Raw genomic sequence first — 12487 nt, 5'->3', positions numbered from 1 at the left:
CTTACTTGGCATTCTTCGTTTCCACAACGTTAAAGGCATTCCAAAAGACGCAAGAACAATGTTAAAGACTCCGAAAACCCATGTGGTTGAACAAATATCTGGTGGTACCTATTGGTACAATGGAATATCCAAAAAATCTTTCCCTGATGTATTCCGGCAACAAAGATAAGCCCAAGGAAATTTCGATGATGTTCAATGTACCTATAAGTAGGAGCTCTCAAAGCCAATTTTGCCCAATTATTTGCCAAGTTTACGAATCGGAATACGACTCTTTCTTTATCGGAATATTTCATGGTTATACCAAGCCGACCTTCTTGAAAACGCAGATGTTCAAAAGTTGGTAGATGAACTTTTAGTCACGAAAAAACCGCACTTTGGAGAATTCCTGAAAGCTTACAAAAACAAGATCGATTTGAAAGATGCATTGGTAAACCTTATAAAAAATTCCTCGATGTTTGTTGTCTTAACTTTGTGGACCTAATGCTCATACGATTAACATCGATGTTAATCATATGAATCCAAGTTACACCATTACTTCTTTGAGGAATTTCCCTTGATCTCATCAAGTAACCAATTTTGTTTCTAATCTGGGTGGGATTAGGAAAACAGACGAAGTGTTCCTCCAAAATAATTAATTTTTTCGGGCCACCCTATAATCCTTCATTGGTTAGGTCTAAAACGTCTCTATGTACTGTTTTGCACACAATGTAGACTGTATGTCCACCGAGTTGATGATTTCTAACGATTGTAAGCCAAAAAATTCTTAATGAAAGATAGTTCGTACTGAAAAACCGTATTTTTCACTTTTAAGTGAATTTAAGCTAATTTACGTACTGTTGACAAGTTCTAAAGCCAGTAGCTACGTCTCGTTACATTTTCAAATTTTAATCTATTTAATGTTGTAAATTAGCTTAGAAAACGCTTAAAATTGAAGGTTTCGCATTGTCAGAACCTGGGAATACATTATAAGCTAAAAAATTATTGATTTGAGGTAATTCGACTTTCGCCACCAATATTCCATGTACCAAAAACACAACTTTTTGTCAGATAAATATCAAATTTAGGTGTCCCAAATCAAATCAGATGTTGTATTTGACTCAACGCGGTCCATTTAGCATATTTAAAGTTTAATTTACATTTTTGCACATTTTCATCAAATTTTGTGGCGAGATTAAAGTCTCAAAATCACCATCGGGGAACTTTGACAATCAGTCACGAACTCAAAAATATTTTTTAGACTCGATCTTTTTTATAAAATAATCTGTGAAGCCTGGAGATTAGATTACCATGTTGACTCAACTTTTTATGTACACTGAGCCCACCGTAAAAAATCGATATGTGTGACGTGGACCGAAAACGACGAAATTTTCGAAAATCGATGTGCCGCCGGCAGCACAAAATTAAAAGTTGTAAATTTTTTTTCTTCCATAAAATGATCAGATGGACCAGCTGAGTGGATTTCCGGCTGAGCCTCAAAAGAACTAAGACATTTTGTAAAAACCGCTACAACCTAGTGCCCAGGCTTCTGAATTTAGCGCCATCTATAAGATAATCGTTCAGTGGTTGCTGCAACGTTGAAAATTGTGGTATAAACGGTATAAACGTTGAAAAAAACCGACCTTAGCACTGAAGTTTGTTTACATTTTAGGTTATCAATTTCTAAACATCACTAAGCCCACCATATCGATTTTTTGGTCGTAAATATGAATTTCGAAATAATAATTAATTCATCGGCTATTAAAGCCCGAATCGCTGGCTATCTGAGATGAATGCCCTCACTTTTGGTCTCATATCAAGACTAGGCATTGCTATGACCCATTTTCCAATAATTCGTAACAAAGTCCTCGGATCAGCGGAAGTGTCTTTCGAGCCTAATGGACAACATTTCAACGAACAATTTGAGGTGGTTGACCGTAATAGCCCCGAAATCACTTTCGGTAAAGTATTCCTCGGTCAGAACAACGTGAGTGTTTCGAATCAACCCTATTTCGAATAACAATTCGTTTCTATGATCTCTCTGAAGTATCGACCAACTTAAACCTACCAACTTCTGATTATAGTCCGGTCGTTGTGACGACAATTTTGGCAAAAAGTTAGGATGTTTGCCAGACCTACTAACTTTTTAGTCGCGCACTATTAGAAAGTTGGTAGGTTTTTTGGTAGGTTTAAACCTACCAACTTTTTAGTCGCGCACTATTAGAAAGTTGGTAGGTTTTTTGGTAGGTTTAAACCTACCAACTTTTTAGTCGCTCACGATTAGAAAGTTGGTAGGTTTTTTTGGTAGGTTCAAACCTACCAACTTTTTGTCAAACCTACCAACTTTTTACTCTCGACGGATCAGAAAATTGGTAGGTTTTTTTGGTAGGTTCAAACCTACCAACTTTTTACTCTCGACGGATCAGAAAATTGGTAGGTTTTTTTGGTAGGTTTAAACCTACCAACTTCTTGTCAAACCTACCAACTTTTTACTCTCGACGGATCAGAAAATTGGTAGGTTTAAACCTACCAACTTTTTACCAAAGCTACCAACTTTCTAATCGTACATGACTACAAAGTTGGAAATTTCTTTCTGATTTTTCAGTAAACTGTTCGTTGTGGACTAAGTAATATTTTATTCGAGACAGTCGTCGCAGTTCTATTTTGGCATTTTTTTTTCAATAGAATGATTCGATGTAACTCTGATAATCTCAATAGTCAAATGAACTTTCAAAGTTAATAAATTCGAGGGATTTCAGCTTGCTGTTCTGTTTTGTCAATAAACATAGCGGGGTTCGTTTTCTGATGGGAGACAATTTTTGTCAATTGAATGATTCGCTGCAACTCTGATAGTCTCAACAGTCAAATGAATTGTCAAAGGTAATAAATTCGAGGGATTTCAGCTTGCTGTTCGTTGAAGAAAAAAATGCTGGAACTCAGATCTGAATTCAGAATTTTGTTTATTTCCGAATAAAGCTGTTAACATTTTAGAAAGAAAAAGAAAATTGAAGAAAATATAAAAGTACAAAAGATTGCAAAAAAAAGTCCAGCATCACAGACCGTTTTTTATGCAAGGAGGACAGGTATCTTCACCTAATTTACCTCCATAACAGGTATCGTGGATCCACCGTTGACACTTTGCGCAGTTTGACCAGTTGATGCTATCAGAGGTTGAAGAATCATCTTCTAAACCACAGATTAAACAAACATCTTGCATGTTATCAGAGAACTGAATACATTCGCGTTGCAATAACCTGCGATACTCGATCGAATCAAATGGCTCGTCTTGCAAAGTTTTTAATGTAATGAAACGATGCGCTGCTCGAATGACGTGCACGCCGGAATCATGGTCTGTGGCTTGGTTAGTACTCGTGAAAGAAAAGAATTTCCAATTGTCCGATCTCAGTTTTTCCTTGTGGCGCGACGAGGAATTGTAAACATCGATGAAGTTATATATAAATTCCATGGTGTAGTTGAAATTGTTCCGTGGGTTATAATATGTAAACGTCCGCTTCTTTGTATTGAAGAAGTATAGCATCCACGAGCCATGGTCCAATATTGGCATATAACATAACCTGTCGGCTATGCTGAATGGCAAATTATCGATGCCATTGAAGATTTCTTTAGCGTACAGTGTCAAGTTTACATATGACTCGGGCATCATATACTCGAAGATGTAATTTATAACTGGCAGAGACAATTTTACACCTTCTTGCAATGTCAGATAGTCGGCCAACGTTAGTGTGTGTATAAACAATCTGCCAACTACAAACGGCCATGCTGGATCACAGTTCATATAGTAATTAACATCGCTACAAAGTCCATTGGGTGTGTACGCCGCTAAAGAAGTTTCTTTACGTGACGAGTCGTTTTCGGAATTGACTCGGAATTTAAAATGTGACACCTCGGTTACCAAATCCGTGTCCAATCGATCAGTGGAGGTCGAACCTGATTCCATTTCACAGATTTCATTTGACAGCTGGGTGGAATTTGTAGTTGACTTCATTTCACAAGTTTGATCTAACAACTGGCCGGAATTCGTTGATGATTCCATTTCACATGTTTGATTTGACAGCTGGCTGGAATTCGTTGATGATTCCATTTCACATGTTTGATTTGACAGCTGGGTAGAATTCGTAGTTGATTCCATTTCACATGTTTGGTCCATCAATTCGGTCGACGACTGATCGATTGCAGAGGCTCCTTTCGAAGTCAATTTTTTTATCTTTGGCAATTCGGTGGACGACTGATCTATTGATTTTAATAACGTGGATTTGTTGAAGTACGAAAATCGTTTTCTTTGCTTAGATTTTTTTCCCCAAGACTCTTTACAGTTTTTTATGGCCGTTAGGTCAATGTCAATTGTACGCTTCCGTTTGACTCTTTGTAAACACTTTTCGGATGCCAGCAGTCTGCTGGTGACGCACCTTATAATGTTTCACGATTTTTTTATTTACTTTGGAAAAATCTTTTGTTTTTTTTCGGACCATAATTAAGGCGGCCTCTTGGAACTCTTAGTAAGTATCTTTTACCGTGACTTATTATGAGAGTGCGAAGTAGTTTTACAAATCTTGATGGCTTCACCGGGCCTGAACCAATTTGTAATGATTTTTCCTTCATCAATGATTTGACAATGTTCATGTGTGATTCAGCGGACTGGTTGCTACTCCTTTTTATTTCCACCTCGATTTGGTCTGTGTCGTCAGCTGTAAGCTCTTCTGATAGTGGCAATGACGATCTGTTTATACCTTTAGGCAAGGTTATCGATGTCCACAAGGGGATAATACCACCAAACTGCTTCAAAAATTCTGGTAAAATTTTGGCATCGTGAAAACTGTTGGAAGCCACGGTGTCCCGCTCAGGTTCACTTTGACGTTGTTTCGAATCGGCCGGCACGGTGTCCTTATCAGGTTGAATTTTATGTTCTCTCAAATTGGACGGATCGGTGTCCTTGATGTTTTGTCTCTGTTCTTCGTTTAAATCATACGCAACGGTGTCCCGCTCAGGTTCACTTTGATGTTGTTTCGAATCGGCCGGCACGGTGTCCTTATCAGGTTGAATTTTATGTTCTCTCAAATTGGTCGGATCGGTGTCCTTGATGTGTTGTCTTTCCTCTTCCTTTAAATCAAATGCAACGGTGTCGGTGATTTGTTGTAGATCAAAGTAGAAAGAGCTGGACTTGTAGATTGGCAGTTTTAAGATAGATTCATTATATTCGTAGGCCGTGGTACACTCGGACATCTTATCCATGTCGGATTGCAGTAGACGATCGAACTTGTAAGTTTGTTTCACATCGCCATTGAGAATACCGTCAGACGTGCACATTAACACAAGATTTTTTTTTTGCATTGTTGAACGTTGGTGACTCGTACTGAGACAACAATATTATTGCCATGTTTCTGTAGATTTCCTTCAACACATTGTATGAACGGCAGAGAATCATCGAACATAAGACTTCTACGATAAACTTTTGCTCGTAAGTTGTCTTCTTGTTGGGATTACTTGATGGGAAAAATTTTCGAACGAATTCCACGAACGTTTTCGTCAAGTGCGTCTTACACATTTCAAGTTTTGTAATTTGTTGTAGAGCACTGTAATCGCTAAGACCGACCGCAAACTTGTAGCACATGTATATGTATTGTTGTATACGTTGGCAGTGGAACCCGTGCAGAACGCCATGGAAGTTGGCGTAGCTAAAGTCTGATATGATCCTGTCCAATGATGGCGATATTGTTGGATGTTCCTTGATGAAACCTGCATTGAAGTCATGCAGAAAGGCACCTACATCAGGAGCGCCATGACATGAGTTGACAGAGTCTGCTACCGGGAACAACACGGCGTGCTTATCAGCTGGATCACCTTTTATTGGTGTTAGCAACGGATAATAAAATACTGGATGTGTCGACGTTTCCGGGCCTAACTCTTACAACGTTTCCAGTGGCATCTAGATAGCCAGGGACTTCTTGTCCAGGTTTTTTTCTCCTGTGTTGTTCCGCTAGCACGTTGTATTGAAGTTTGCTATGCATGAACACAGCGAAAGGTGATATTACCTTCTGTATGTATGGATCATCTTTGGTGGCTCGTTGTAATGCCATTAGATCTTCAAAGTCGTCTTTGGCTAAGTCACTTGATTGAAGTAGCTCCGATCTAACTTTTATGATAACTGAATCAGACTTTGACACATTAGCATTACCATTATGGTACTGATCATCATCCATTTCTATAAGCAGATCCCGACTAAGATTGGCCGGCATTGTGTGTTTCAAACGTTCTTTGCACTCGTCACGGAGAACACCTCGCAATTGACGTGTCAACGGAGGACCATGTTTCACTTCTTCCTGATTATATCTGACCATAAATGACGGATTGTCGTCGTGCACGTATTCGATTTTTTTCAATTGAAAGTGATATAGTCGACATCCTCATGCTTGCAGTGCCCGCGTAGCGAAATTATTCTCTTGCCGATGTTTTTGTGTGTGAAGATCAGTACGCAATTCCACAAGGAGTCAAATATATCGGCTATTTTGTTTTTGTAGTATGTCCACGCAGCAACGGAGTAGGAACCATCTACGAACACTTTCTGCCATATATCCTTCGGGATGTCGAATCTTTTCCCAGATGATATCCATAAAATGGAACGTTTCTGTAGAAGCCAAACATATGGTCAGGGAATTGTGAATCCAATTGTCTGTCGAATGAATTACCTTTTGGAGAACGTTACCGGTGCTATCGTCTTCTGATTCGTCACCATTTATGTTGTCTGTTCGCTCATCTGATGATCCAGCATTGGTCAACTTCGTAGGGGCTGTCTGCACAGCAGTTTCATGTTTCACTTCAGCGAGTGAATTTGAGTTAGTGGTCGATGAATCATCATCAGAATCGTCTAAACATATAATTTGGTTGTTACAACGCTCTTCTTTGACCTGTGGAGCAAAGAGTACGAAAAAAATTACAAAACGGTCCGACGGACATGCAGCCAAAAGTAGCTTACTTGTTTGATACAGGCATTCGAAATCGCCACAATTTCGGTCAACTTCGTAGGGGCTGTCTGCACAGCAATTTCATGTTTCACTTCAGCGAGAGAATGTGAGTTAGTGGACGATGAAGCTTCATCAGAATCGTCTAAACATATAATTTGGTTGTTACAACGCTCTTCTTTGACCTGTGGAGCAAAGAGTACGAAAATAATTACAAAACGGTCCGACGGACATGCAGCCAAAAGTAGCTTACTTGTTTGATACAGGCATTCGAAATCGCCACAATTTCGGTCAACTTCGCAGGGGCTGTCTGTACAGCAATTTCATGTTTCACTTCAGCGAGAGAATTTGAGTTAGTGGTCGATGAATCATCATCAGAATCGTCTAAACATATAATTTGGTTGTTACAACGCTCTTCTTTGACCTGTGGAGTATTTCGAACATTTCAGACAAAATATTTTAAAAATGTAACAATTTGATGATAGTTCTTGGACGATCATAAACCTATCATGCGGTACACAGCAAATGGACGGGTTTTAAAAACAATAACAAAAATTCGTGTATAACAAATGTAAGTGTGTGTGAGAGAGAGAGAGAGAGAGAGAGAGAGAGAGAGCTTAAAGAGTTTTGGAGATCATTGGAAACCTTTATAGTTTCGGTTACCAAAAGTGCCCACTTTTGCGTGCCAATGTGCGAATCCCTCTATTTAACTGAAAGATAAATAACAAAACCTGCAGCAGTGATTAATAATCACTGATTATCTAATTAGACTCAATTTTTACTCTTCGTTGTACCTTCTTATCTATAAGGTACGTAGTCTCTCGCTTTACGCTTTAGAATAAAAATATTTTCTATATAGTTTTCACTTAAAACATTTTTTTCTGAAAGCCATGCCTTCATCATTTCACCAGTGCCGCACTGGCCATACTGGAAATTCAGGGGACTCCAGAAGGGAATTTTGCCTCAGTCAGGCAACGACCCGAATAGGTCTTTTAAGAATTGCAGGAATTAAAATGTTACTCATTTTATCCATTAAATAAAATGCAACATCTTCTTTCTGAATTATAGAAAGTTTTTGTTATTAAAATTCATAGTTTGTTTTAGTGGCAGGAATGTAGAAAGTTAAATATCCATTCTTTACTTTGGAACTTAGATTCAGGCAAGATTCACGACTGTCAGAGATTATGAAAATGGTATGATAGGATTGGTTCCGTGTGTGCGCAAAAAAATCGGCCCCGTCTTAAGGATTCTAGCTTGGCCTGTAGAGGCGCCACATTTCTTTCATTGTACTTCATTCTCTGCGGCTTATTTTCATGTGAACCAACTTCACATTTGTCATTACAGAATAAATGTCACCATATGAAGTTGGTTCACATGAAAATAAGCGCAGTAATTTTATGATAGAATGTACTAAAATATGGGAAAACTTTATTACATTTCTTCTTAGTTTCTAAACATCACTCTCCTATAACTAGCCATCTGGCTGTTGATAGAATAGATATCTAAGCCTTGAATATTTTTCTATCAAGCTAAACATGAAACATAAAGCATAGAAGAAAAAGATAAACTAAAAAATTTTCTCATACTGCGGTAATTTTGAATAATAATTCTCTAGAATTCCGAGAAATAAAAAAAAGAAAGAGATTATCTTAGACTTCGGTAGGCAGCAAATTTTATTTCGTTACAAGAAATCACTTCGTCGCTTTTGTGATGGAGATATTCGAACCATGGTACTTAATGAAACATGTTAAGAAATTCGGTATAAGATATGTAGAATGAAGTCAGTTTAAGCATTACATGACGCATATATTGTCTTTAGCATTCAGCGAAGTAACGCAGTCTGGCCTTGAGTACAGTTTTGCTCTTTCAAAAAATAAAAATAAAAATCTCTCGCTGAGTACAGATTATCCGCCAAAAAACCCTAAAGGGTGAAAGTGTGACGCAAGTCCTTGGTTTTACTTACAAAATAACTGATACCGCTGAGGGTTAAATTTTAGAAAATTTTAGAAAAAAATTGCGTCACAAGTGGCAGATAATTCAAGACATATTTTTCTCTATTTGAACTATTTTCCTAAAAGTATTTTCCTCAACATCTAAATATCTAAGTTTGGGGATCGTTGGAGTTAAGGGGGAGAATTCAAAAAGTTGCTGTAAATATGCTCCGCCGTCCTCAAAAAAAATGTTGTTTAAACATTTTTGGTAGTGGACTTACTAACGTGCGGGAATGATGTATACTTTTCATAGTTTCTAAATCGCATGAGTCATTGGGCCTTCTTCGAAACGTTTGTCCGAATAGCTGGGCCTTTTGAGTTTTTCCTGAAGGGCTTTTTTGAGTCAGTTCGGCACTGCCTTTCACTAAGGCGAAGGAATAACAGAAACGAAGAATGAAAATTTATAAAACTCAATCCCAATCGCAATACTATAAACTTTTTCATTGGAACTAATTCTCTTTGTGGAGTTTAGTCTATAAATAAATTCAGAATTTTCCATCACAGAATATATACCCGGCGATCATGTTACTAGGACACTATTTAAATTAATACTTCGTCTGCCATTTTCATCTGATTGACGCAAATTCTATTACTCAAACAGGCCCTCAGCATGAAAAGTTGTGGACGGTATATTTTAGACACTTTCGCCTTGTCGCCCTAACTTTGTTCGGCTACAACTCGCGAAATTGCCTAAAATATACCGTCCACAACAGATACGTAAATAACTATTGTCCTTGTGTACTGTGTAGCCCTTTGCATTAGCTCAGACATCAAACTCTATTCACATTGTTTGCATCGTAACAATTTGCATTCGATTGACGCAAAAATAAAGTTTCTGGTCATGGTAGGCTAAAAAAATAACAGTCACAGTAAAAGTCCTAATAAAGCGTACGAGACATAAGAAACGCTTTAATATTGCCATTACGTAAGCAATTCGTAAAGACCATGAATAGTTGTGATACTGATACGGATCCAGGACGAAGGTTTTGGTAAATTGTATATCTGAAGAAAAACAAAATGCTGCCCGGTAAGCATACTTACAACATATTCGGTTATCGAGTTTGTAACCGGGCGGGAGTGCGATGGAGATACTGACGACCGGGGACAAACTTGTGGAGGAAAAAATACTGAAAGGAAATGAGCTTACATGAAAATAATAGAAGACTGCCGAATTAAAAATAAATTTGATGTCGTTCCGATGGCATTTGAAGATTTTTTTCGGCGAAAAAATTGGAAAGTATGATCGATATCAACAAAGCCAAAATAAACTGGCTTGGAATGCACGAGATTCACACTGATAAAAACATAACACCGTCCATATAAGAAAAATGTCTGTTGTTTGCTTTGCGTACACGGAATGTTTATAATGCTCGAAAGCGTGCCACAAAATTTTTAATGCCGACAACGTTCACTGATGCTTACCAAAATTGGAGCTGCATTGTCCATCATGAACAAATTACACAGATATCACCATATAATTTCTGTCCCGCAAGAAAAAATTGGAATAAAAGTGAAAACGAGTTTAACATTTGTTCGGTGTGCGAGTGCTGCTAGTGAAATGGCGTGCCGATGATGTGGCTCGCTAAGACTGTGAGTCGATATATTCGACGTATTCGACGCATAAAACTTTTAGCTCAATTTATTCGATGTTATTGTTGCGTCACAGAATCGAAATTATTTTTGCGTGGTAAAATTGAATTATCTTTGCGAATTAAATTTGCGCGTGGAATTTGTGTTTTATTTTTAATTTCAATTGCTGAAAACAAACGAGGCATTCAAAACGTGTTTCGGTCCTTGTTTTCATGAAGAAATTGTTGCAACTGTCAAATAAAGTTAGAAATTTCTCTATCGAAAATTGCCGATTCCTGCATCTGGTCAATGAAAACTAGGACCAAAACACGTTTTCAATACCTAACAGATAAATAAATCGTAAAATCAAGAAACGCCATTTAAGGGGAACATCGAGGCTTGCCGAGATTTCCCTTAAATGTCAGTAAAGTTATTTTACTTGCAGCACCCTGCACACCGTTGACTCTTGCAATAATTTTCATTTTCACAGGGCTTCGCAAGTAATAAATATTATCGTGTAAGCGAAAAATAATTTTCGTTTACACATCCTAGTTGAATAATTATGAGGTGAAAACAAAGCGCGTACATGTAAAAGGTCTTACCTCAATGCAATTGACAATATTTGTAGTCCTCCGCTTCCACATTAAATAGACGCTTTGTGCTCTGAAACAGGATGACAGAGCAAACGGTCGACCAATTTGAAGTCACCGCACTAGACGTTACAGCTATTTTCGACGGAAGCATTACTTTTGTCCAGATCCAAAATCATTTCCAATAAATGTATGATCGATATTTCATGCGGAGCTGCCATAATTCCATGCAACGAAAGGGCAACAGATTGACTAGATATTGATTCAATGTTGGTTTGTCTGACAAGACAACATCAGACGTATTCCGCAAAGGTTTCCAAATTGTGCTGCGGAGAAGGAATGATGCTTCCTTGTACAAAATGCTACGGAGTAGGTGTGATGATTCGTGTACGTGATGATAGAGCAACATTTCCGCCTCGTTTTTCGCCCATGTATCACACATTGCAACCTATGTTGCGTAACATATTATTGGTAATTTTAATTTTACCGAATTTACCCAAATTACCGATGAAATTAGATAATTTACTGATTAAATTACGAAACTTACTTTTCGGTCACTTAGGTAATTTAGTTAAATTCGGTAATTCCAATTACCAATAATAGGCCCTGTTGCGTAATCCGTAATCGAGCTACTGTCTCTTAGCAACTTTTTTACTTTTAACTCTGTGGTCCACCATTTCACTTTAAATATAATCAATATCAAATTCAACATGGTACACCACACCGATAACACGACAATTACGCGAAAACTGTAAAATTAGAAAGAAATTACCAACTTTTTAGTCTTGACGGATCAGAAAGTTGGTAGGTTTTTGGTAGGTTCAAACCTACTAACTTCTTGTCAAACCTACCAACTTTTTACTTCTCGACGGATCAGAAATTGGTTGGTTATTTTGGTAGGTTTTTAACCTACAACTTTTTTTTGCCAAAACTATCAACTTTTTAGTCTCGACGATCAGAAAAATGGTAGGTTATTTTGGTAGGTTTCAAACCTACCAACTTTTTAGTCTCGACGGATCAGAAAGTTGGTATGTATTTTTTGGTAGGTTTAAACCTACCAACTTTTTTGCCAAAACTATCAACTTTTTAGTCTCGATCGATCAGAAAGTTGGTAGGTTCTTTGGTAGGTTTAAACCTACCAACTTCTTGTCAAACCTACCAACTTTTTGTCAAACCTACCAACTTTTTGCCAAACCTACCAACGTTTTTAGTCCTCGCTCGATCAGAAAGTTGGTAGGTTTTTTTGGTAGGTTCAAACCTACCAACTTTTGTCAAAACCTACCAACTTTCTGTCAAACCTACAACTTTTTGTCAAACCTACCAACTTTCTGTCAAATCTACCAACTTTTCCATCGAGCGAGACTAAAAAGTTGGTAGGTTTAAA

General features: G+C 37.7%; 1 protein-coding gene across 1 annotated transcript; it reads right to left on the bottom strand.

Annotated features, from left to right (window-relative positions):
• Positions 1–5899: 5899 nt before the first annotated feature.
• LOC119084721 lies at positions 5900–10390 on the bottom strand. The gene is made up of 7 exons (XM_037194796.1): positions 10367–10390; positions 7207–7377; positions 6968–7138; positions 6681–6899; positions 6395–6619; positions 6027–6314; positions 5900–5920 (listed from the first exon to the last, which is right to left on the bottom strand). Exons 1-7 carry the CDS (start codon positions 10388–10390, stop codon positions 5900–5902), a joined length of 1119 nt encoding a protein of 372 aa, XP_037050691.1.
• Between the last annotated feature and the right edge of the window lie 2097 nt (positions 10391–12487).

The sequence above is a fragment of the Bradysia coprophila genome, unplaced genomic scaffold (assembly GCF_014529535.1).
Source record: "Bradysia coprophila strain Holo2 unplaced genomic scaffold, BU_Bcop_v1 contig_89, whole genome shotgun sequence".
Classification (NCBI taxonomy): Eukaryota; Metazoa; Arthropoda; class Insecta; order Diptera; family Sciaridae; genus Bradysia; species Bradysia coprophila.
This window is presented reverse-complemented; position numbering and strand designations above follow the sequence as displayed.

Coding starts and splice junctions, on each gene's coding strand:
- LOC119084721 (XM_037194796.1), bottom strand. CDS start 10,390: ATGGACAATGCAGCTCCAATTTTG. Junction 7,378..10,366: donor ACAATGCAGCTCCAATTTTG/GTAAGCATCAGT, acceptor AATACTCCACAG/GTCAAAGAAGAGCGTTGTAA. Junction 6,315..6,394: donor GGCACTGCAAGCATGAGGAT/GTCGACTATATC, acceptor AGATATAATCAG/GAAGAAGTGAAACATGGTCC.